The sequence below is a fragment of the Echeneis naucrates genome, chromosome 2 (assembly GCF_900963305.1).
Source record: "Echeneis naucrates chromosome 2, fEcheNa1.1, whole genome shotgun sequence".
In the NCBI taxonomy this organism is placed as follows: domain Eukaryota; kingdom Metazoa; phylum Chordata; class Actinopteri; order Carangiformes; family Echeneidae; genus Echeneis; species Echeneis naucrates.
The window spans coordinates 20,519,245-20,542,919 of NC_042512.1; the positions used below are offsets into that span (position 1 = coordinate 20,519,245).

Below are 23,675 nucleotides of genomic sequence, written 5' to 3' on the forward strand. Positions count from 1 at the left end.
AACGACGCTGACAAATTTATAGTCAGTCAACACGTTTACATGCACAGATAAGTGGAGCTATGGTTATAGGGCGATAGAGCCATCTGATCTGACTTCTGTCCTTGTCCCAGTACACATACACAGGAGTGAAATCGATTTATCTGTTGAAATCATGCACCCTTTGCTTGTGGGTAATGGGCTACCGATTGGCCAATGACGTCACAGACCACACCAGAGGTGGGAAGAAAAAAATACCGGTGAGCTAGAAAGTTAGGCTCTGCATCCATCCAAACACAAGCTTTTGCTGGAGACTTTCCCGTGTTTGGCGCGTTAGCAGTTGGCCAGCTTCTTGTGTCTGACCTCCTACGTCCGGGTCATATCTTAACGCAAAACTTTGGCACATGCGCTGATCACCTCCTCCTGCGTCAGTCCTACTGTCCGCATACATGCAGCAGCATTGTCTGGGTATGTTAGTCCGACAATTATAAACTCAACTTCAGTCGAGCTAACGTGTTTACATGTACTTGAAAAGTTCAGCTTTGGTTGGACTAACGTAATAATTAGTTTTTTTGTGTCATGCAAATGTAGTGAGTGTCAGCTGATTTCAGGTTGATCAGCTCATTGCCTCTCAGTCATCTTAAATGAAGTGATTGGCAGCTGCATCTTGACATCAGTAGGTCTATGACAGGAAGTGACTCTGTCAGTTGGCTCTTTGCCCACGTCACGATTTGAAAACCGCCACACAGAAGCTCCTCCCACATCGACCACATTTGTCACCATTTTAATTCACACCAGTGAGGAAGGGAAGCTCCGCCCCCCAAGTAAAATGGCACTTCCTGTTTGTTGGACCGGAGAGCAGCAGTGGTTTGGACCAATGATCAATCTATTTTTACTGATTATTGATCTGAGGTTGTGGTGAGTTTTCATCATCACCATGAAACAAACTGTATGCGTTTGTGAGTTTACTATAGTCAACAACAACAACAACAATCAACAGTCCCCAGAATGATATGGACTAAAGGGGCCGCCCCGCCCACTGTTGTTACCACGGCAACCACTCAGGCAGCTAACAAATCCAGCAACATCACACAACAGTGCTGACTGGGTGTGGCTGTCCAACAGTTTCAGGAAGTGATGCTGACTTCTCCTCTGCTTGGCCCTCCTCTCCTGTCCAGTGGGCGTAGCCTCAAGCTGCTGGTTGACAATGTCACTGACACATTGGTTTGTGTTGATGTTAAAATGAATAGTTTTACAGGTTTAATGAGGTGTTCAGGAGTCACTCTCTCCTCCTAACCGCCCCCTTTTCTCCCTCCTTACTCCTTCAATCTTTTCCTTTGCTGGCAAGTAAAGGGAAGCCCCCTGTGGGATTTACCTTCAGTCAACAGCATGGAAATATTGACATTCAGGTGGAGACGTTGGAGAAGGAGACTTAGCCTCACTTAACTCCACCTGCCTGGTGATGCATGCACATGAAATCAACACTCCGTCACCAGGATGCACTGTCACTGCTGAGCTAGCAGGGCGTTGCGATTGGCCTTCATCTTCTCCAGACGCTTCGACAGATGGTTGTTACTGACACACAACTCCTGGACCCGGTCCAGAGCCGAGCGCAGCTACGCACAGACACAGAGAGGGACAGATAGGGAGGCAAAGAAAATATGAGGTCAATAAATAATAAATGAAAGGTTTCAAATCAATTAAAACTTTAACTTTAAAACAGTTGAAAATGAACACTGTCACTGAGACTCACCTCCCTCTGCAGCCTCCTCTTCTCCACCTTCAGCTCGTCCTCTATCTTCTCTGCACCTTCCAATGCCAACTTGTAGCGAGTCACCTGACCTTCCAGACGGACCACCTGGTGGGAGGAGTCAAAGTCAGAGTCTGACCTGGTGGGAGGAGTCAGAGTTAGTCAAAAATATCTCTGTTCAGCCCATGATGTCACATGACCCTGATCATCATCACCATTAGATGCAGGTCACATGACTCGCCATTAGCAGGAGTCGCCACCTACGTTTTGTTCCAAAGTCACGACTTCCTGTTCAGACTTCACCAGTTTGAACTTGAGGTCGCTGATCTGCCGGTTGGAGTCTGCTGAGGACAAACACAGAGGTCAGACAGGAGGAGGACAAGGATGATGAAGATGTGCCCCGATCAGAGATTACAGAGGACTGACTCTGCAGGTCCAGGACAAGGGAGTCAGTTCCGTTCTCCAGACCGTCCTCCTCTGGGTTCTGGGCTGTCCTCGTCTTGAGTTGCTGGTCCAGCTGAGACCTGAGCAGTCTCACCTGGAGGACAGATAGGTAACAGAGAGTGGGACTCTGAGTGACCAGTTCAGGTTCAGGTCTGCAAAAAGTCAGAGGTCCTGGTCTCACCTGGTCTTCAAGACTTTCTCTCTCTTCAAAGACCTTCTTCAGACGCAGCTCTGAAACACAAAGACCACCTGTATCAGACCCACAGGAACGCAATCAAGACCAGGATCAGGACTTGGGTCCTGAAGGTCCACAGGGAACAAGAAATCCAGAAAGGAACTAAGTCTGGATCTGATGACCTGGAGCTGCCGTCAATTAATCAATCAATACAAATGCATCAACTAAAAAACGCCCGCTCAATCATTCAATAATCAACCTATAATAATCATATAATAATAATAATAACAATCAACCAGCCAATTATCAATCAATCAGTAAATCTGTAAATAAACAATGTTTATCAAGACATCAGCAGGTAAATAACCAATTCAATATCAATTACCACTCAATCATACTATAAATAATAAAACAGGAAACAACCACAAGATGCCTCAGCTGTTTATTCATCAGCTTCATGATTTTCATCATCATCATCATGAACAATCATCCTTATCTTCATCATCCATCTTCATTATCTTCATCATTTTCATCATCATGAACAACAATCATCTTCATCATTATCACCTTCATCATCATCACATCATTAATTATGCTCATCATTATCATGAAAAACCCAAACTCCTTCATCATCTTCATGATTTTCATCATCATCATGAACAACAATCATCTTCATCATCCATCTTCATTATCTTCATCATTTTCATCATCATGAACAACGATCATCATCATTATCTTCATTAATTATCTTCATCTTTTTCATCATCATCATGAACAATCATCATCCATCATTAATCAGCAGTTAATTAGTATCATTCTTATGACCCGCTGGTCCAGTGGACTATGAGACCCTGCAGTCCCTCCTGATCGTGTACTTCCTGTCCAAACCGAGTCCTTTCAGATGCGTTGCTCTGCTTGCAGTCAGGACGACGTGTCTGTGTTTTCGTCAACCTCTTCACAGCTATCAATTTCTTCTGCCATGTGTTCCATGTTCAATCCCGGTGATGTTTCAGTCCATCTCCCCTCCTGCAGTTGGATCAAAGTCAGCTCAGGGACCGCCATCATTCTCAGCTCCTCTGCAGTCATCTCTATCAGGCGCCTGACCTTTGACCTGTGGTGAGGCGGGAGGACCAGGGACGTTGCTCGGTGGCGTTTCAATTGTGCTTCCTTCGTGTCTTTGAGAGGACCAATGAAGTGGATTGGACCTCGACAGAGCAGCTGTCTCTGCGCACTGGTTTGACTGTTGACTTCGGTGGTGTCATTGGTGGTGTCACTGAGCCCCACCCTCCTGTCTTCTGTCTCTGGTTCTGCAAAGTAGGACTCAACAAAGACAAAACTGTCTGACTCACTTCCTGTTTGCAGCTCCGGCCTCAGTTCAGACTTTTTTAGTGGCGAGGACTCAACAACTTCCTGCTCAGAGTGCCGTGTATTTCCTGTCTGATCCAAATGGTCCTCACACTGAGCTGGATCACCGGTCCCCAAGGAACCTCGTCCCGCCGCAGAGCATCTTCCCTCAATGTCCTCAGCCGCCATTTGGCTTCCTGCTGCCTTTGTCAATAACTCCTTCAAATCCCAAATCCACTGATTCAGGAATTCTGGGATTTCCTGAATGATCCTGGCCACAACAACCTGGTCTCTGAGGATGGTCCGGTCCGTTAGCAGCTCACTGTGGACGGACATGGCTGTGGACACCACGTAATGGTCTTCTTCTTTCGGACTTCCCGAGGAAACAGCGGCACCTGTAGCTGGTTCTTTGACTTTGCCTTCATTTTCATCAGTCTCCCATCCACCGGCGGTGTCCTCCTCATCCTCAGGGACAGTGATCTTTCTACTGCAGTCTTCATCACCAGTCTCAGCCAGTCCCTGCTCTCCTCGTCCAACAGCTGGACACTCTCTGCCGATCCTCTGCTGATGGTGGAAATCTTGATGAGCAGTGGACACTCTTTCAAAGGAATTCAGGGAGGTCAGCCTGGTGGTAGCCATGTTTTCCAGGATCATGTCATTTATGGGCTGGGGGGGTGCGAGTCTGGACTTGAGGACCTTTTCAGCCAGAGGTCTGAGAACAGGAGCCACATCCTGACATCCCAGCCGGCGTGACTGTGGGATTGAGACTCTGCCTCCAGCGGGTATGCCAGCCCTGAACTCCGCCCCCAATGAGTATTCAGTGGTGTGGCCTGTCAGAAATGGGGTCTCCACACACCCTGGGGGGGTCAGTCTGGTCTCCAGCTGATCCAAGTCTTGCCTGATCCTCTGGGTCGCTTCCTGTCCCCCCCGGTATTGTTGTGGTTTCCTGTTCTTGATTCTGGACTTTAGCTGGCCCTGCCGGAGTATGACCCCCTCCACTGCTGAGTGATGGCCAACTGTCCCTGAAAGACCACGAATAAGACATTGGAGGACCAGCTGGGGGGGGCAGAGAGAGAGACCAGAGACAGAGAGAGGGACAGAGACTCTTCGTGTCTGAGAGTCTCTGTCCCCTGAAGACCCTCAGGAGGTGACATATTCAGACAGAGAAATGTTAATCAATGATCACTCAATCAATCACTGATCACTAATCAATTAAAAATGAATGTAAATTGCCAATAATCAATCAACAATAAATAAATCAGGAATTACTAATGAACTAATAAATATCAATCAACAATCATCAGTGAATCATCAGTTAAAGAGAAAAGTCTGAGCAATCAATCGTCAGTGATGTAAATGATAATGATCAATAGGTTTGATTGGTTCTTACCCAGCACGCTCTCTCTGCTGCCCTGACCAGACTCTACAACCAATCGGGAGTCATTGTTGCCCCATCCCTCCTCCCCATTGGTGGAGAATTCAGATGAGGTAACTACGCCGTGTTTCTGTTGGACACAAAACTTATAATCAGTCATAGTGATGTTGATGACAATGGTGATGATGTCATTGCAGGTATTTGTCTCAGTACTTGTAGCATCTCTCGGAGATTGATGACCTCGTCCATCAGTCGGTCTCGTTCCACCTGAACTCTGTCGGACATTTCTCTCTGGCGCTCCAAGGCCTCAAGGACACAAGGAAGGAAGAACAGACATTTGGTGACATCACAGAGCATCACTTCTCATGGGTAGTAATTCATGATTTGATTGATTCATTGTTTGATCTCCATGGTACCTGGAGGCTTCTGTTTCATCCTCTTTTTAATAAAATTAATGTGACAATGTGCTGTGTTAAGCCCGCCTCCAGATGAAATAGGTACGTTTAAATAGTTTGGTCAAACAGGTGAAACGTTGCAGCGGCGATGACGTACCAGGATCTTCTTCTCCTTCCACTGCAGCGCCTCCTGTAGGTCACTGACTTCCTGTCTGTAACTGCTGCTCCTCAGCCGCAGCTCCGCCACTTCCTGTTCAACAGCCAGTCAGCACACAGCAGGATAACCAGCGGTTAAAACAGACACACTGGCCAGGTCACATGACCAGACCTGACCGCGTGTGTGTGTTGTGTGTTTGACCTTCAGCAGCTCCTCCGTCTGACTCAGAGTTTCCTTCATCTCTTGAAATTGGAATTGAAGAACAAGGTGAGACTGATGCTCACTTTGCAGCTCCTGAACACACAGACACAGACAGAGGTCAAATCATTTGGTCAAGTAACTGATTTTTTTTTTTTTTTTAATTGTTAATGAGGTCTGTCCCCCTGACCTGTGACCTTTTGCTGTCTAACCTGTGACCCCTGACCTACGGGTATTAACCGAATGCAATGCCCATGTTTGAACTCTGACCTTTGCGGCATCGTCACAGTGTCGTCGTGCCTCCCAAAGTTCTTCCTCCATGTCGCCAAGCTCCTCCTTCAGAGCGTCCACTTGGTACATCAGCGCTGCCTTCTCGTTGTGTAGCTGAGCGTTTGAGAGCATTGCTCTACGATACCGTTCCTCCGCCTCCGCCAGGCTGTCCTGTACCCATCATCAATTCCTGATTAATAACTACATCCCATGACTGGGACGTCCTGTGGCTGTCATTGATTGCTGAATATTATATCATCCATTAATAACAATTATCATGATTGTTGTTGATGAGCACCTTAATTTCTCTGATTGACGCCTCTGTTTCCACAGAGAATGTGGTGTCACAGCTTCCTCTACGAGAGGAGGCTCCGCCCAGAGATGCCAGTGTGGCAGCCGACAGCGTGGAGGCCGCCCTCGGGCCCTGAGAGGAAGAGGAACATTATCTTCATCACACTTAGCTGATTCACCACATGATCACCCCATGTGTGTGATTGGTGATAGGTTCCTCCTTATCATCAGCACCTGCTCACTTCTGACCTCTGTGAAGACACTCACCTTGTCAGTGAAGTCTCTCTCGGTTCTCTCCTCCACCTGAAACAAACACAATCATTACCAGTTACTGCTATGTTACCATGGAGGCTAGCTGAGAGATCTAAATGGCTTAAAATCAACTTTATTGACAGTTGGACAACAGCCGGTAATGACTGGAAGGCAGACACACACAACCCCACAGACAGGAGCTCACCACTGGACTGGCTCGAGCTGAACTGGCCCTGGAAGATGCCCGAGAGCTGGAGCCCATAAAACCCCCGTAGTCAGATGGCTAGGGGGGAGGAAAGGACAGGAAAGGAAGGAGAGGAAGGAAAGGAACAAAGTGCTGTTAGTCAGGAGCAGAAACTATTAATTGATTAGTTGATTAATCAGAAATTTATTGAGAAATGATGAGTGAGTCTCTTTGGACTTTTACAAACAACATGATCAATACCTATGATCAGCTCCATCTGCTGCACGTATTGACCAAGAAAGTGATGCCACAGAGTGACACAGCAACTGCTGACTCAGCAGCCAGAAAAACAATCACAGCTCTTTCTGATAATTGATCAGGTGCAATCTGATGACCTCTGACCTTTGACTTCTGATCTCCCTTGATTTGATCATTCTTTATTTGATTGGCAAGGCAACTGGACCAAGTTATTTCTGATCTAAGTGAAGGGACCTTTGCCCCCTGGACGGCCAAGGAGGTCAGAGGTCGGAAAAGACCAGGTCCAAGTTGTGAAGTGACTCACCCTGAGGCTTCCTCTGCTGCCCACAGACATCTTCTCCTCGTCGTCAGACACCTGAAACACAGCAGCAAAGGTGACTACCAGGACCAGCTCCAGATGTCAGACAAGGGGGGGGGACTGATACACACCGAGGTGAGTCTTCGTGAAGGCCGAGAATATCGCTCACTGTCCTCCTGCAGACAGGAAGAAGGAAACAGGAAGTTAAAAGAGGTGGAGAAGGAGGAGAGTGACAAACAGGCACCAACAAACAAACTTTCACACAGAAGAGTTCCGTGTGAGTCTGTCTGGCCTCATGCAGAGCAAACACACATTGGTGACACACAAGACGACACAAACATCCTGCTGATCTATTTATAGAAACAAAGACATCACACTGATGATGTCATTAACAGGGAGACAGGAGGCCTACCATCCATTGCTCAATGTGACCCCACTTATTATCCAGACCATAATACTTCTGTGGGGGGGCAGAGGGGACATGTTAAAACGAGAGAAGAACAAACAGGAAGTCAGACAGTTTTAAGGTGGAATGGAGGAGGTAGTCGTACCTTGTGGCAGTAGAACAGCTATATGAGGCAGTAGAAGAAATGAGGAGAGAGGAAGTTAGGAGCAGGATGTCAGAGGTCAAAGGTGAAAACATCAAAAGTCATCAAGGAGATGCTACAATTTACAGGGGTTCCCAAAACGCTGGTCAGCCAATCTTTATATGAATGAGCTCATTCCATTATATCAACACATGTGACATCACAGCTCCTCTTTTACTGTGAAACACTGAACCACTTCCTGTTTACATCAGCAACAAACAGAGTTTAACAAAAAAAGTCATGAATCAAACTGAGAGGTCCTGATCCTGATCAGACTGAAGTCCTCCATGTGTCAGACCTGGTCCAGGTCCAGTTTCCAGCAGTTATAAATGTGAACTCACCAGACTGGGCTGAAGGATCAGATGTTCCTGACTGATCAGCTGCCGACTGACTGATGATGATTAAAGCTTCACACTCGTTGTTGCCTCACACCCTGACCTTTGACCCCTCACTCAGGTCAGCTCAACCCTGAACACTGTTTGCTGGTTGAAGGTCCTGTGACTCCTCCTCAACATGTCACATGACCCCATCATCAACTGATGAAAATCTCAGTTTCACTGCAAGTCCCCCAATGCAGTCTGACTTTCTCAGTGATGTCATCATGATGTCACTGAATGAAACCTAAAACATCAAAATTAAGTAGCCTGTTTCTCTGGACCTTTATTCTGAAGGGACATCATCCGAAAGTGACATTGACCTTGCTGCGATGAATTTTGGTCCTGATTGGATCCCTCCAGGAAACCACACCTCCTTAGGTGGGATACAGGATCTGTTGCTATGACAACAGCTGGCACTACAGCCTTGGAGACTGGAGCTGTGGTGCGGCTAAATTTCAGAATAAAATCCTGCTGACCTCCTTCTGCTGCCTCTCCAGCTCCTTCATCCTGATCTCTCGGGCTTCAGCTCTCGCTGCTCGCTTCGCCGCCAGCCTGGCCTCTGCCTGACACACGGATCAGAATGTTATTGATCATCACCAATAATCAAGCAGGATCACTTTCTAACCTGAGAGCTGGGGGGGAAAGAGAAGCTATCAGTCATCAATACAAAGCGATCAGAAGATCAGGTTCTGATCAGTGACATCATCAACAGACAATCTGAGTGTAGCAGTAGGTCACTGGGACTCTACAGAGGCTAGAGACCAATCAGAGGAGACGGGAACTGAAGGCGGAGCCGATCAGCAGCAGGTGCGACTACAGGGTTCACTCTCTCCAAATCCTTTGTGTGAGCTCCACGTGGCTGTGACTGTTGATTCCCTTTTCTCTGGTAAGATGGACTTTTTGGGGTTTTTAGCATTGTTTTACAATCATGTTAGCATTTTAATTGTTAGTGTACTGGAGGGGTGCGTGCACCTGGAGGGATTTGTGTTTAATGATTTTAAATGTGGGTCTACAGTAACTTGTTTTAGGACCGAAAACCTGACTGTTTACTGCAGCACAGAGGTATGTAAAACATGCTGCATTTAAACCTCACGTGTCCTACCAGTGCTTTGTTTATTTAGTGTTGTATGTTTTAGTCATATTGATTTAACTGTTTTTATTGTTTAGTGCAGGATTTGGATTGTTTAGTTTTAGAGTTTTAACATTCTGTATCCGGGCTGGTAGGGTCTTCCGTTCACTGGTATGGTTGGATGCTACGAGTTCACATTAGATGGTGATATAGTTTGTGGTTGCACATAGTTATTAATGTGGTGTTTTATTTGAAGTGTGCCGGGTTTCTATTTCCTTAAAATACTTGGTATACTCCCAGTGGCTGAGCAGTTAGTATTTGGTCTTCCAGCCATAGTAGGACTCAGTGTGGGTCAAACACATGCCATTTCATTTACAAAAACTAAAACTAAAGAGAACACAGGCAAGAACACAGACTATTGTGGCCTCTTTAATTGAAGCCTCTGTGAGCTAGTTTCCTTGAAGGTTACATGAGGATTCATCATGCCTGAATCCACCTGGAACCTTTGGAGATAATTGATCATCACTACATTGAACAATAAAAACTAAGGTTTCTTACTTCCCATCTAAAGAAATAATTTTTTATTTTTTAATAAACAGGAACCCTAAAACTTCAGGTGAGTCAGCATCAGTCCAGGTTTAGTTCTTATCTGATCCCAGGATGAACATGTGGGACTGTCACAGGTTTGAATCCCTGCAGCGTCATCAGGACGTCACAAGACCACACCGACTGGTGCAGAGGAGCGCGCCCCCCCCCCCCCCCATAACAAAATGACAGACTGAACATTCAGACCTTCGTTCTGACGTCAGTGAGCGTCACTGAACCGAATCGGTATCAATAATGTCAATAATCATCTGTAACAGGATCGATCAGCGGCCTCACCTCCCGCGCGATCTGGCTCAGAGCATCATCCTCCGCGCTCAGCCGGTCCCGGGTCGGGATCCGCCTCCTGCCTGGACCGTGAGTCCCCATGTCAGCAGATAGTCAGCCGGTCTGATCCGGCTCAGTCTAATCCTGAACCCTAGGTCCAAACACGGAGAAACGGGACCAGGAGCTTAGACCTGCCCGTCACTCGGAACAGTCAGCTTCGATTCTGGATTCTGTCCGGACCTCAACTCTCCATCATCCGGTTTGAGGTTTGTCTGTTAATCCCTGGCGGTCACCTTCTCTCGATCCTACACCCTGAAGTCCACATTGCTCCCGTATTTACCCACAAAGGTCCGCTCCAGGTCCCGGACTGGGACTGAGAGGAGCCCTGGGGGTTTGACGCAGTCCGATGGACCGGAACCAGTCGCTGAACCTGCTAATCTGTGCTTGTCCGCAGGTCCCTGAAGTACACACAAGCCGGCATCAGGTGAACGCAGGTTGGCGCCGGGTCTTGAACGCATCACCGCAGGAAACCGCAGTGTCAGTGCAGGACAACACAGGAAATCATGCTTTTCAAAATAAAAGAAGGGTTTCTCTTCCTCCTTCGCATATAAAAGCTTCAGCTCTCATAATGAAACCCTCCTTCGTGTTAGAATGAAACTTTGGAGACTTCAGTGAATAACGTTCGAGGGAAAACACTGACCAAAACAATATTTTTTATTTCTTTCGGTTGTTCTGTTTCTTGTGACAGAAATTTACTTCCGCCAGACCGGAAATAACGTTAGGGTTAGTACTTTCCAAGTCAATTAACAGTTCAGATCGGTCCAAATTCAACGTTCATCCTGTTGGAAGAAACAGCTCTAAAATCTGAACTTACAAAGACCAGAGCCGGTCAGAACCAGGACACGTGACGTCACCGTAGACGTCACACCTGAGCGGGTGAGCCCGAGTTCAAATCAGTGAAGTTTGCTGTCACTCAGGCCGGAGTTTATTGCGAGTCAAAAGAGCCATGTGGGTGATATAAAGTAAATATCTGAGGTAGTCAGTGACAGATGTTTCAATAAAGATCCAACCTGTGAGTTTAACCACGAAACTAAATATATTTTGTCCAATTCTAAACAAATGTTACATCCAGACGAAATATTTGAATTTGTATATATATTTTTTTTTAAATCTGATTCAGATTTTTGTGAGCATGAGAACACAAAAAAGAAAAAATGAGACATCGCACAGCTGACCTTCCCGTTTATTGATCAAAACACCATATGGTCTCATCAGCGCTGTAGAATTTACTCTCTATAATCAGGAAATTAGAGAAACTAGTCTTCTCTTTTTACTAAAGTATTTTTTTCCATTGATATCAGTTTCGTGTTTTTTTTTTTGTTTTTTTTTTTTTTTTCCCCTCACTGGGTCATTTTTACTGTTTTAATGATTGACTCTAGACAGATAAAACTCATGGATTCTAGCAAACAATAAAATAAAACAATAAAATTAGATGAACAGCTGATCATTAACTTTGCTGGATTTTTCATTTAAGTTCAGTCACGAATAAACACCAACATAACATTTATTTTCTTCATAGTCTCAATAAAAATGTTGATTTACTGTTCTCATCATGTTTGTGTTTGAAGGTGTGGCGTCGAATCCTTGTAAGTAAATGTTAGTGTCACCGTGCTAACCTGCCAGCCCCTGCCACCGTGCCTTATGTCACTGGAGCGTCAGGTTATCTTCATCATCTCCTGAAGGTGATATCACCTCCACTCAACACAACAGTTAGTGTCTGGTGATTTTTTTTATTTATTTATTTATTTATTTATTTATTTTTTATTTCTTCTTATTCTTTTTAAAAGTTAACATGAGACTTATTTGGATTTCTTTTTATCTTTTCCTTCAGGATCTTTGATTCTTTGAACTTGTGTGTGTGTGTGTGTGTGTGTGTGTGTGTGTGTGTGCGTGCGCGCGCTGTGGCTCTTTGTCATGTTTTTTTTGTTAAAGGGCTTAAACTTAAAGGTGGACAAAGGAGGAGAGTACGGTTCAGTGGTTCAGTACATATTTGATCTCCTCTGTGCTCCATTAGTTTCTGTCAGGGGAAAAAAAAAGAATATTTGAAATCAAACGCCATCTGTCGGAGCATATCAATCATCAATAATCACTACTGACTGTCTCCCATCTTACTGTTGAGATCCTGTGAGGACTTCTTCCTCTGATGAGATCCAGATCCAGATCCCTGCAGAAACAGACCAGAAGGATTCTGTTCAATAAAAGGTCTCACTTTCATGAACAGAGATCAAAGAAAGCATCAAACCTTCTTCTTGTGGCCGACAGCGCTCAGAGCGGCGATTCTTGTCTCAATGTCTGAAACCTGCAGAGAGCCACATGACCGAGTTGTCCAATGAGAAGTCTGCCTCACCATGGTGTCTCATGATTCTCTGATTGTGTCTCCAGTTTAGTCCTGACCCACCTCACTCTCTGCGCTCTGGACTCTGGCAGCAGTCATAGTGACCACATCCTCCAACTCGGACAGCTCTGAGTCTGTTGTCCCTCCAAAACGATTCTTGGCGTTCTGCTCCAGTTTCCGCAGCTTGGACTCCAATTCGTAGGACTGACCAGCTGTGATGTACACCTGCACAGGTGACATGCCTGGGTGAGCTGAGGGCAGCACTGGAGGCCCTGCCCCACAGATCACTGACTACAGAGCCACAGAGAAGGGCTGAGACCTGGACTACAGCCTGGTTCTCTAACACTTCAAACCAGTGGACACTGGGTCCATTTGGTCTAGACCAGGTCTCCGTAAAAATCCTGACAACACGTGGCCCTGAGCTCCACATCTGACAGCCTGACTGTCAGGGACCTTGACCCTGAAGCCTTGACCCTGGGTGCAGAACCAGACGGTATGTGACAGGTGCTCAGCCCTGAGTAACAGACTGGACACAACAGCTGGGGGTTTAAGCCAGTCCACATGTTGGAGTCATGCTTCAGATGAAGTTAGGGGGGCAGGGCTTAGTGGACCTTCAGACAGGGAGGGTTAGAGGAGGAGGAGTCATGCAGTTTATGTTTGAAGCTTACATTTTCCTCAAGTTCCCTGAAAGCATCATCAGCCTGCTTTACGTCAGTGCCTACTAAGAGGGAGCGGTCGGTTGGCTCTGATAGGCCGAACTCAACCATTACGTTTTCTGTGGCGTTAATGGTTCTCAGGACCTCAGTGGTGAGGTCACAGAGCGCCGCAGCAGTGGATCTCTGAAAGCCATGTAGAGGACAGATGTTAGCAGCTGGAAAACGTCTCGTCCCACAGCAGCTACCAGCCCATACGCCAACGCATCACCTAAGTCTGGACGAACGTCCTCAGTCCCCCTTCAATGCTGTCATGTTCACACAATCAGGTTTTCCACCACTAAAGATGAATTTGATTCCAGGTTAAGTTCTCTGCCTGTTGAACGGCCCCACAGGAAGTGGTTATGACCACATGACTATGAACAGTGTTTTAGAAACCAAATCTTAAGTCCATCCTAGACCACCAAGAAACAGTTCTCCTTTGGTAAACCCACTGAGGGTCTGCTCCCTGGCCCCTGGTCTGTGGTCTGGGCCGGTAACTGCTGTCCTCAGTCTGTTAGTCAGGAGACAGTCATGCAGTCTGTCATAACATCAGTTCAACATTCAGAATCTGTTTCTAGTCTTGTCTGTCTTCATTCATTTCAAATCCATGTGACCTCACATACTCAGTCTCTGTTGGACTCCCAGCTGGTCCCTCTTGTCTGTCTTTCTGTGGACCAGATCAGAGTCACTAACCTTGGAACCAGGAGCTGATAGACCTTTCCTACCTTCTGAGCCTCTGTGGGCATCTCATCGCTGGACGAACTCAGGTTTTTGTCCTTCCGTGTTTCCAGAGTGACCACAGGTCCCCTGACGCTGGACAGGCCTTTTCCCAGGAGGGCGGTCTTCCTGGTGGCCTCGTCCTCTGAAGACAGACCCTTATCGCTCAGGTTTCCTGCCAACTCGCTCAGCTTCCTCCTCAGCTTCTCCTCCTCGTTGGGACATGACGGTGTGGACTTCTGAGGGACACAGGAGTCAGGAGGTTCACACTAAAGCAGGATGTGACATCACTGACCTACCTTACCTCATCATTTGGCGTCATCTTCTCCTCCAGCCGACTCAGCAGACTTTCGATGGCCCACATGCGTTTGTTCAGCTCGTTTATCTGCGGAGAGAACCAGAGAGTACCTGATCAGGACCACAAGGGTCTCAGAACTGAAGGACCTGTTTCGGACCATGTTAGTTGGAACACAGCTCTGAGTGGAAGACTGAGTGTTTGGACAAGACAGATGTTGTGGATGGAGTCTGGTCTCACGGGCGGGGCTTGTCCCAAGTTGTCCTGAGAGGATACTCTGCTGTTCTTGCGGCGGTGGGGGGGCTGCTGATACATGGGGGGGTACCTCTGGTACTCCTCCTCATCAGAAGTGTCCACATACTGCTGCCGGGCCACTGAAGAACTGATCTTAGACAGAGACCGGGTCCGGACCATCCTGTTCTCCCCATAGTCATCTGACACACACAGGTACAAACACACACACAAGTTAATACACACAGGCCCTGGTCCAGGCCCTGGTCCAGGTCCAGAGGAGCTGACCTGGTCTCATAGCGTAGCGGTCCACACTCCTCCTGCGGTTCCCGCAGTGATTGTACATGTCGTAGTCTCCATCGTTCCTGTAGCCTCGATCCTCCTGCTGTAACCCACACACTGTCAGACGCAACAACACAATTCTCCTGCTGTAACACACAGAGGGGGTGGGGCCTCAGGCCTACCTGGACTGACTGGCGCCGTGAGTGAGGGAAATATTCTTCGGAGTCAAAGTCCATTGGATGGACAGACAGCAGACGTTTGCTCTTCCTCATCTGCAGAGACAAACAGTAAGTTGAGCATCCTGCCGGCCAACCATCATGATCAACGAGATCATGTCTCGTTTTTGTGTTTACCACTTTGTATCGATGAGCCTCGGCCTCGCCGTGGTCATCCTCACCGCCATTATACATGTCTGCAGGTGTGACAACACCTGAGTCAGTCATATGAATCACTGTACACAACACAAATCTGCGTCGACATAAATACAGTTGAAGTAAACAACATGGATATAGTTGTTTTGTAGTTGTTTACTCACAGTTCCGGGTGTCCGGCATACTCTGAGTGTCATCGTCTCGACCGCCTGATCAAACAGATATTTTAGTTTTGAAAGAAAATGTATTTGATGTTATTTCTGGTGGATAATTTCTGTACAGGAGAAAACTTATGACTCACCGTCCCCGTTCAGCCTCTTGTACAGTGACCTCATGACCTTGGCGCTACCAAAGCGTTTAAACCGGTTTCTGACGTTGTCATGGTACCAGCCCAGAGTCCCCATCTTCAACACTCTATAAACAACAAGGACAACAGATTAAAGAATGCTAACATGTTTCTCCTCAACTCCTCACCTGTCTTCCTGCCCCCTCCCCACACCTGGTCATGCGGCAGTTGTCACACACCCAGCCGTGCTCCTTCTTGTTGTAGCGGCTGCAGGACTTGCAGGTGAACATGTGACAGTCCAGACACTGACGCTTGCTGTTGACCAAGAACTTGAAGGGTTGGAGACATCGGATGCACAGAGAGTCGGATACTTTGTTCTGAGAACCCAGCAGTTCCCGCTTCGTGTCCTCCTTCTCAATCTTCGTCTTCAGCTCCCTGAGGACACAAGGGTTAGACTTGGAGACCTGCTGGAGTCTTCAGAGAAACTGGACCAGCACGAGTAAACATCAGGAAGGGAGATTTGAGACCAGACCAGACCAGACCGGACTGGGCTGGAACGGACCAGAACATCCAGACTCTAGTCGTTTACATATTGATAGGTCACCAGGGTATTACATCCTGAACATATGTGGGACATTTTTTTTTTTTTACATTTGATGTAATAATCATCTTTGATCAGCTTCACCCTGGAGGAAAATCTGCATTATGTTCAGTATTTAAAGTCAGACTGTGTATGTGTGTGTCTTAGGGAGTTTGATCGAGACACAGGGCGTCTTTGTAAGCTTCCTGTTTCCTGCAGCAGCTCCTGGTTCATGTGACAGATCTGTGATCGGCTGAGACAATGACGTCTTTCAGTCGTCCAACAGTCACATGATGTCACACCCTGAAGGTCCCCTGTCCAGGTGAGCTGCCCTCCCCCCTTTTTTATTTCCCTTCATAAGATTGAGCTGCAGTGATTTTACATCATTAATTAGAGAGATTTGTGCAGAGGTGGATGGACAGAGGGACAGGATGATAGATGGATGGGGGACAGAGGAACAGGACAACATACCCCAATCTTTCTTCTTCTTTCTTACGGAGGTTAAAGTCTCGTTGAATCACCTCCCACACATGTTTGGCTTCTTCATCCGTCAGACGGGAAAGATCCAGTTTTCTCTCCATGACACTGAAACAGCAAAATCAGACATCAAAGAAAGAAATCATACCTTTTTAAGAGAAGACTGTAATGTTAAAGAAAAGGACGTTGACTAGACTAAATCAAATGCTTTTAGACTCAGACCAACATCAATGCAGCTGTTCAGACTCAGCTCAGTCAGGCTGAGTGTCTGGTTGATGACCACTCCCTGAGATCAGTCAGTGAGGATGAAGCAGCTGATCAACGAGGACTCACTCAACATCTTTCATCTTTTGATTTACATTTCAAATATTAAACAATTAAACTGAACCAATATAAGTGAAAATGAGATGAAAACAGAGTTCTGTGAAATAATTGGAGTCAGAAGCTTGAGTTCTGCTTCAGTAAAGTTCACTAAAGTTATTTAGTTAGTTAAATGAGTAAAATTAACCAAAGTGGTTGAATTCAAAAATGAAATTAATAAAATGAGACAAATGAGTTAAAGAAGATAAAAAGATAAATCAGTAAAGGAGAGCAGACCGACCTGTTCAGGCTGTAGGCTGAAGTGAATTAAACTAAGTTTCTGCTCAGTCAGCTGATCAGCTGACAACAACCTCCTGACAACAACATAACTATACACTGTGTGATTTTAACAGAAGTCTGTGTGTCTGTCTGTCTCATGTGCAGCACCGCGTCCAATCAGTCTGCACAGAAAGATGAGGGGAAGGCGGGTGATGATGATGAAGGAGGGGAGGATGTTGGCGTTGTGTGTTCATATGTGGCCGTAATGATTGTGATGTCATGTGACCTGGTTGACCTCTTTGTCCTCCCTGTTCCCCCAGTCCCAGCATGCTTCAATCAATCTGGGTCACCCCCCACTGTGTGCACCCATCGTCACTCGACATAAATAACTTAATTCACACCAACAGTCTAAACAAGGCTATGTGGCATTCACTGACTGTGGTAAATATAGGTGAACATGTGCAGATCTATAAACAGCCTGTTGGATGGGTGTGGGACTGTCCCTGAAACCAAAATACATCTGAGTCATTGTGGATCTTTTCCTTCTTCTTCTGTCTAATGTTGGATCACAAACAACAAAGACACAGGATAAACTATCAAACTTTATTAACTTTATTAACACTGGTGTGAACTACCGCAAAATCACAAAACACTATTCAAAGTCAGTAGTCCAGACTTGGTCGGGTCTCAGGACCGAAAAACATTCAACTTAGAAAAGTAAAAAAAGTTTTATAGAAAATCTTGTTTTGGAGCAGTAAAAAAATATTGCACGGTTCCAGTTCCTCTTCCTGAACACACAGCTCCCAAAGTCTCACTCACTTCCCCCCCGGACCGGGTCTTGGTTCTGCTCTCTGTGGGGCCCATGGTCTCATTCTCTTTGGATTAGTCCATTAAAAGTCCTTCTTACTGCTTCACCTCTCCCAGGATCCTGGTCTTCCTCACTGCTAGTCTTCGTCCTGTCCATCTTTCCTGAAGTCCATGCAGGCCAGCAGAACTTCCAGCTCCTCCGTGTTGAGGTTCAGATGATTCATGCTCTCGAATCCTGGCTCGGGCCCTTTCAGCTTGACCCCGCAGGTTGCCTGTTGGGCTTCCTCCTGGAGTTGTTTGGCAGAGAGCAGGAACTCTGCGGCCCCACATTGCTGCAGGTTCTGCTGCAGCTTCTCCTGCAGGCGTCCACTGAGCTGCAGCTGCTCGCGGTAGCGTTCGGCTTGAGCCCGCAGCGCCGCAAGCTTGTCCAGCTCCTCTTGGCTGATGTGCTCCAGCAGCTCAGCCTTCCTTTCCTCCAGGATGGCGTACAGCAGATCGAAGCTCTCGCCCAGCCGCCTCCTCTGCCGCTCCCCATTGTCCTGGATCAACTTGCAGGTGTCATCAATCTGCGCCATGGCGGCCTGGACGCAGCTGTTCCCGGCAGCCAACAGCTCCACAGCGGCACGCAGCTCCGTCTTCTGGGTCTGGTAGACGGCCAGCAGAGGAGACACCTCGCAGTCTTTGTGCTGACCGAACACCTTGCACATGGAGCACGTGGGGGTCTGACAGGTGACGCAGTAGATGTTGATGCGTTCGTCCTCGTGCTCCTTACACCGGGGCTCCTTGGTGTCCTTGTCCTTCAGGGGGGGGTCCTCTACTTCCCCCTGGTTCTCCTGCTGTTGCTTGTAGATGTCAATGATATTTTCCACCAGCAGGTTCCTCTGCAAGCCATAGACTCCGTGTCGGTCCAATATGACCTCGAAGCGGCAAGTGGGACAGCGGAAGGTGCCCCCGGAGAAGTGGTAGGGGTTCCTGGACTCGAACAGGTCGCTGGCGCAGCCGCGGCAGAGGTTGTGCTGGCAGGGCAGGATGACCACCGGCTTGGTGAACATGTCCAGGCAGATGGGGCAGCTCAGCTGCCTCTCCAGACTCTCCATGGCTCCGAGGGGACGCACCACTCGACCTGTTTGGATGTCCATGTCCTCAGCTGTTTCTATCTACCCTGCCTGCTGCCCACCCCGACCTTTATACCCTGTACAGTGACACTGGACCCCCCCAGCTGGCTGTTGGTCAAAATGCTTCAGAGAAAATAGACTCCAGCCCCTCCCAGCTGTTGCACATGTCTTAGTAAGGATCACAGCCCATCACACAGACACACACTGCTGACATGTTGCATGAACTCAGACTCTAAACACATAAAAATAGTAAACATTAAAACAATAGAACATAGAATATTAAAAATAAAAACAAAACACATACATTGTTTTTGTATATCTTGACACAAAGACGTTATCCTTTCCTTGGTACCCCTGGAAACACACTGCGTGTTGTTTCTGTTGCTGTGGACAAACCTTGAGACTGTGCGCTGCGGATTTCTGGGTGTCAGCTTGATGTTCTGCTGTGTGTGTTTACTGCTGCTGTTGTGTAACACACGGACACTTACACAAACTGTCATGTGCTGGTTGAACAGCAGCTCCTGTAACAATTTCATGGAAAAGTTGTCAGACAAAGTTCAGCAACATGTTGATAAACATCAGATGTGTATATTTGATTTACTGTCAGTGACTTAACCCAAAAATCAGTCTAAAACCATTTATTAAAATTGTGCTGAATATAAGTCTGAACAAAGAAATAAACATTCAACATAATGGAGTCTAATTAATTTAATTCATGATTATTAATCCACTTCCCAGCATGCATTTCTGGATGTGTCTCTTTCAGTGTGTGAAACCTCATTGGTGTGTTTTCATGTTTACTGCTGATGTTACTTCTTAATTGTTGTTGACACATTTTATTTTATTAAAGTGGTGGCAGAGTATCTGGGGGACTGGATGAGACTCATAATGTTCCAAAAAAGTCCTTGTATTGCGTTACATTCAAGTGTACAGTGAACTGTTGTGTTGCCAGGCAACGGTTTTGCAGCCTGGCAAATGGGAGGCTTTCACTGTGCTGCTTCCGGTCTGGACGTAGACTTGAGGGGGATGCGGCCTGGTAACCAGACTCAGACCTGGACTCTCTCAGACTGTTAATGAGGTGAAGCTCATTAAAAGTCAGGAGGAGATGGTGAAGAAAAAAGTGGAGGAGACACCAGGTTTGATTCTGTTCCTTCCTTCAACAGAGCTGGATTCAATCCAATGGTTGTTAGGAAGCACAAAAGGAAGTTCGGGAGTAAGAAAAGACCAACCAAAAGAAGGAACAGTATGGACCTGAATCTGTGTTGGGATTCTCATTCTCCTCTGGTCTGAGCTTCAAAACTTCACCAGTGCAGCAAACCAGACAATGGGAAGGTGGGTAGCTGTGCAGATTTGTAGTTGTATGTCTTAAAGAGACTCTGCTCCCCCTCAGGACCAACCTCTTTAATCCACTATGAAGTCCTGGAGGAAGTGGACTCTGGTGGTTCTGCTGGTCTGGCTCCTCCTCTTCTTGTTACTGTTAGGCCACATTCTGGACCCCAGATCTCCCTCTGTGCCTCAGACCAGGTCTTCAGACTCTGGACTCATCAGAACTGAAGCCCGCCACTTGACTTCTGTGATTCAGAGAGGTAACAGAACCCCAAGTTGGTCTCTGAGTCCTGCTGGACTGTCAGAGGACTGGAGGAAGATGAAGACTGACTTCTGGTTCAGGTCTTGGGACTACTACAGGAAGCAGTCTCTGGAGCTTCTGCAAGGATTGTGGTCCGGGAACCTGTCTACAGGGATGCTGAGTCCTCAAGGGTGCTGAAGATCCAACTGAGGTCCAACAAACACAGGGTGGACTCCCGAGGCCCGACAGGGGCCCATAGGTCCAGTCCTCAGCTGTACTGTGATCTGAAGTGGAGGACCACCATTCGGACCCTGGATGGGACTGAGAAGCCGTTCTCCAGTCTGGGTTGGGACCGGCTAGTGCCTTCACTGAGCCTGCAGGAGCTTCAGACATCCCACTATGAGAGCTGTGCTGTGGTGACCTCAGCTGGAGCACTCCTGAACTCATCACTGAGGCTGGAGATTGGTAAGACCCCACACAGGCCACATACAGGACCAGTGAGTCTCTGCCATTACACATGTTGATTCTGGACCAAAATAAAAAATGTGAGTGTTCTCCTGTTGCACTCAGATTCCCATGATGCTGTGCTTTGATTCAACGCTGCCCCCACCAGGGGTTTTGAGAGGGATGTGGGAAACAAGACCACCATCCGCATCATCAATTCTCAGGTACAATAATTTTCTGCTCTTTCTATTGTCTATTTTATTTGAAACATTTTTTATTATTTTTCCTTTGTTGTCAAATCAAATCAAATCAAATCAGATTTATTTGTATAGATTTATTTGTATAGCGCCAAATCATAACAAAGTTACATCAAGGCACTTTACATATAGAGCAGGTCTAGACCAAACTCTTTATAAATTTATTTAAAGAGACCCAACAGATCCCCCGATGAGCAAGCACTTGGCAACAGTGGCAAGGAAAAACTTCCTTTAAGAGGCAGAAACCTCGAGCAGAACCAGGCTCAGGGGGGGCGGCCATCTGCCTCGACCGGTTGGGTTGAGAGAGAGAGAGAGAGAGAGACAGGCAGGCATTGGAGGGGGGGGGTGTAGGCAGGAACATGTTGTTGCATGAAGTTCATGGAGTTGAGCTGTAATACAGAATTCATGCTATATGGGACCAGCAGGTGTTGCAGGAACATGGGATGGAGATGAGTCACCACCTGCAGGATGAGGACAGGGAGAGAGAGGAGAGGAACTGGGAGAGACAGAGACTTTGGCAGAACATGGTTAGTAAATGCAGTATAAATGCTTACAACTGGGTGAAACTGTTTTTTTTTTTTTTTTTTTAAGAAGGATGGTTTTTATCAGCGCATGCAAGGAGGGAGTTAGAGAGAAAGAGGGAGAGAGGGTGACAGGGAGAGACAGAGAGCGAGAGAGAGAGAGAGAGAGAGAGAGAGAAGCTCAGTCCTTCCCCCAGCAGCCTAGGCCTATAGCAGCATACCTAAAGAGTAGAGGACTTTTTAACTGTACGCTCTGTCATACAGGAAGGTTTTAAGCCTGGTCTTGAAAGTTACTAAAGAGTCCGCCCCCTGGACCGATGCTGGGAGTTGGTTCCATAGAAGAGGAGCCTGATAACTGAACGATCTGCCTCCAGATTTACTCTTGGAGACTCTAGGAACCACAAGTAAACCTCCATCTAGAGAGCGGAGTGGCCTGCTAGGACAGTAAGGAACTATGAGCTCTCTGAGATACGATGGAGCTTGGCCATTAAGAGTTTTATATGTTAAAAGAAGGATTTTGAATTCTACTCTATATTTTACTGGCAGCCAATGAAGAGCAGCTAACACGGGAGAGATGTGATCTCTTTTCCTAGTTCCTGTTAATATTCGTGCAGCAGCATTCTGAATTAACTGAAGGCCTTTTAGAGATTTGTTTGGACATCCAGATAGTAATGAGTTACAGTAGTCCAGCCTAGAAGTTACAAATGCATGGACTAGTTTTTCTGCATCATCCTGAGAAAGGATGTTTCTGATTTTCCTAATGTTTCTCAGGTGGAAGAAAGCTGCCCGACTAACTTGTTTTATGTGAGGGACAAAGGACATGTCCTGGTCAAAAATTACTCCAAGGTTTCTTACAGTGGAGCTGGAGGCCAAAGTAATGCCGTCCAAACTGATGAGATGATTAGATAGTATTTTTCTGAGGTGCTTAGGACCGAGTACAATAACTTCTGTTTTGTCAGAGTTGAGAAGTAAAAAATTTCCAGTCATCCAGACTTTTATGTCTTCAAGACATGCCTGCAGTCTGACTATCTGACAGACTTCATTTGGCTTCATTGATAGGTACAGCTGAGTATCGTCTGCGTAGCAGTGGAAATTGATGCTGTGTTTCCTGATAATGTTGCCTAGAGGAAGCAGATAAAGCGTAAAGAGGATTGGTCCAAGTACCGAACCCTGCGGGACTCCATGACTGACTACAGTACATGAGGAGGAGCTGTTGTTTACATGAACAAACTGATGTCTATCTGATAAGTAGGATTTGAACCACTTTAGTGCAGTTCCTTTAATTCCAATTTCATGTTCCAGTCTCTGTAGTAAAATATTATGATCTATCTATATCTTGTCATGGACATAATTCCACATCCAGACAAAATTAAGGAGACCACACAGATATTGATGGATTAAAGAAACCAATATTTTTTTTAATGTCCATCAGTAATATCAGTCATGTAGTGAGTCTATGGGTGTAATGGAGTGTTGGATTGTGAAAAATAAAATAACTTGAGCAAAACACAACCAAACCAACATCCTGTTGCCTGGGGGGGGTGGGCATAGCAGGGCTAACAGCTAACATGAGAGCGCAGAGCCTTTCTCACGTCTGTCTCTGTTCTTGTTCAGGGGGCAAGGAGAAAAAGCCGTGCTTAATCCCAATCCTGACAAAGTTAAAACCCCCACAGTGCCACAGCAGAGGAGGGGCCCGTCACATTCACATTCTGACTTTTTCATGGCGGAGGATGATCTGCCTGGTCTGATGACCTCTGATCATTTTTCTCATTCAGATTGTGGCTCG

At 46.6% G+C, this 23,675-nt stretch overlaps 3 protein-coding genes and 1 pseudogene across 3 annotated transcripts; 1 reads left to right on the forward strand and 3 right to left on the reverse strand.

The window, feature by feature from the left end:
* Positions 1-1,481: 1,481 nt before the first annotated feature.
* LOC115050778 (uncharacterized) lies at positions 1,482-10,567 on the reverse strand. Its single transcript, XM_029513841.1, has 18 exons — positions 10,283-10,567; positions 8,808-8,894; positions 7,499-7,543; positions 7,374-7,424; positions 6,833-6,910; positions 6,643-6,678; positions 6,383-6,508; positions 6,085-6,255; positions 5,818-5,910; positions 5,617-5,709; positions 5,278-5,370; positions 5,080-5,194; positions 3,305-4,711; positions 2,352-2,419; positions 2,153-2,264; positions 2,025-2,070; positions 1,730-1,865; positions 1,482-1,592 (listed from the first exon to the last, which is right to left on the reverse strand). Exons 1-18 carry the CDS (start codon positions 10,370-10,372, stop codon positions 1,482-1,484), a joined length of 2,958 nt encoding a protein of 985 aa, XP_029369701.1. The 5' UTR covers positions 10,373-10,567.
* Positions 10,568-12,209: 1,642 nt separating this feature from the next.
* On the reverse strand, positions 12,210-16,703 carry mlpha (melanophilin a). Its single transcript, XM_029522360.1, has 15 exons — positions 16,594-16,703; positions 15,756-15,977; positions 15,558-15,670; positions 15,421-15,465; positions 15,239-15,297; positions 15,068-15,157; positions 14,892-14,988; positions 14,613-14,806; positions 14,382-14,462; positions 14,086-14,316; positions 13,334-13,504; positions 12,729-12,890; positions 12,573-12,629; positions 12,443-12,518; positions 12,210-12,347 (listed from the first exon to the last, which is right to left on the reverse strand). Exons 1-15 carry the CDS (start codon positions 16,701-16,703, stop codon positions 12,310-12,312), a joined length of 1,746 nt encoding a protein of 581 aa, XP_029378220.1. The 3' UTR covers positions 12,210-12,309.
* A 1,082-nt stretch (positions 16,704-17,785) lies between these two features.
* Positions 17,786-19,134, reverse strand: LOC115054501 (E3 ubiquitin-protein ligase TRIM63). The gene has a single exon (XM_075353379.1). It carries the CDS (start codon positions 19,122-19,124, stop codon positions 18,123-18,125), a length of 1,002 nt encoding a protein of 333 aa, XP_075209494.1. The 5' UTR covers positions 19,125-19,134; the 3' UTR covers positions 17,786-18,122.
* Positions 19,135-20,511: 1,377 nt separating this feature from the next.
* LOC115050786 (beta-galactoside alpha-2,6-sialyltransferase 2-like) lies at positions 20,512-21,344 on the forward strand (annotated as a pseudogene).
* The last annotated feature ends 2,331 nt before the right edge of the window (positions 21,345-23,675 follow it).